The sequence below is a fragment of the Egretta garzetta genome, unplaced genomic scaffold (genome assembly GCF_000687185.1).
Source record: "Egretta garzetta isolate BGI_Z169 unplaced genomic scaffold, ASM68718v1 scaffold108, whole genome shotgun sequence".
Classification (NCBI taxonomy): Eukaryota; Metazoa; Chordata; class Aves; order Pelecaniformes; family Ardeidae; genus Egretta; species Egretta garzetta.
In genome coordinates, this window is record NW_009260614.1 from 8194801 (window position 1) to 8195815 (window position 1015).

At 69.5% G+C, this 1015-nt stretch overlaps 1 protein-coding gene across 1 annotated transcript in view; it reads right to left on the reverse strand.

The window, feature by feature from the left end:
• The window catches only part of SPAG5 (sperm associated antigen 5), a 7987-nt gene extending 7029 nt beyond the window's left edge, over positions 1-958 (reverse strand). Inside the window, exon 1 of the mRNA XM_035900557.1 lies at positions 942-958. Within this exon, the coding sequence (XP_035756450.1) occupies positions 942-958 (17 nt within the window). The remainder of the gene's footprint in view (positions 1-941) is intronic.
• Positions 959-1015: the final 57 nt, after the last annotated feature.

Consider the following 1015-nt stretch of genomic DNA (forward strand, 5'->3'; position numbering starts at 1 on the left):
GAGAGGTCAGTGGGCGCCACTCGCCAGCCGTGGAAGGGAACTTCCTGTGGGGTGGAGCTGGTACCAGGGGGCCCGGGGGTGCAGGAGGCCAGGCTGGCACTGCCAGGGGGGCCAGGGGTGCAGGAAGCCGGAGTTGTGCTGCCCAGGCGGTTTGGGGTGCAAGGCACTGAGCTGATGATGCTGGGGAGCTGTGGGGTACAGGGCGCTGGGGTGGTGCTGCCAAGGGTCTCTGGGGTACAGGGCCCCAGGACAGGGCTGCACAGGGGGGCCGGCACAGTACTGCTGGGGGGCTCCGGGGCACAGGGTCCCAGGACAGAGCTACACAGTGGGGGTGGCACGGTGCTGCCAGGGGGCTCTGGGGTGCAGGGCCCCAGGACAGGGCTGCACAGGGGGGCTGGAATGGGGCTGCTGGGAGGCTCTGGGGTGCAGGACTCCAAAATGGGGCTGGTGGGGGGCTCCGGGGTGCATGGCCCTGGAATGAGGTTGCACAGGGTGGCTGGAATGGGGCTGCTGGGAGGCTCTGGGGTGCAGGACTCCAGAATGGGGCTGCAGGGGGACTCTGGGGTGCATGGCCCTGGGACAAGGCTGTGCAGAGGGGCTGCAACAGGGCTGCTGGGGGACTCTGGGGTGCACGGCCCTGGAGTCGAAGTGCCAGAGGGCTCCAGGCTGGTGCTGCTGGGGGGCTCTGGGGCACTGGGCACCAGGGTGGGATTCATGGGGGGCTTGGGGGAAGCAGGCTTCAGGGCAGGACTCCCAAGGGCCTCCAGAGTGCTGGGCCCCAGGGTGGGAGCCCCAGTGGGCTCCAGGATGCTGCTGGGGAGCCCCAGGGTGCAAGGCACTAGGGTGGTGCTGCTGGGTGGGAGCAGGGTAGCACTTCTAGCAAGTCCTGGGGTGCAGGGCACCGGGGTGATGCTGCTGGCGGCCCCCCGGGTGCAGGACACGGGGGTGGCGCAGTCATGGTCCTACAGGACAATTGGAGGGGTGGGGAGGTCAGGGCTGCCCTGCTCTTCCCCCC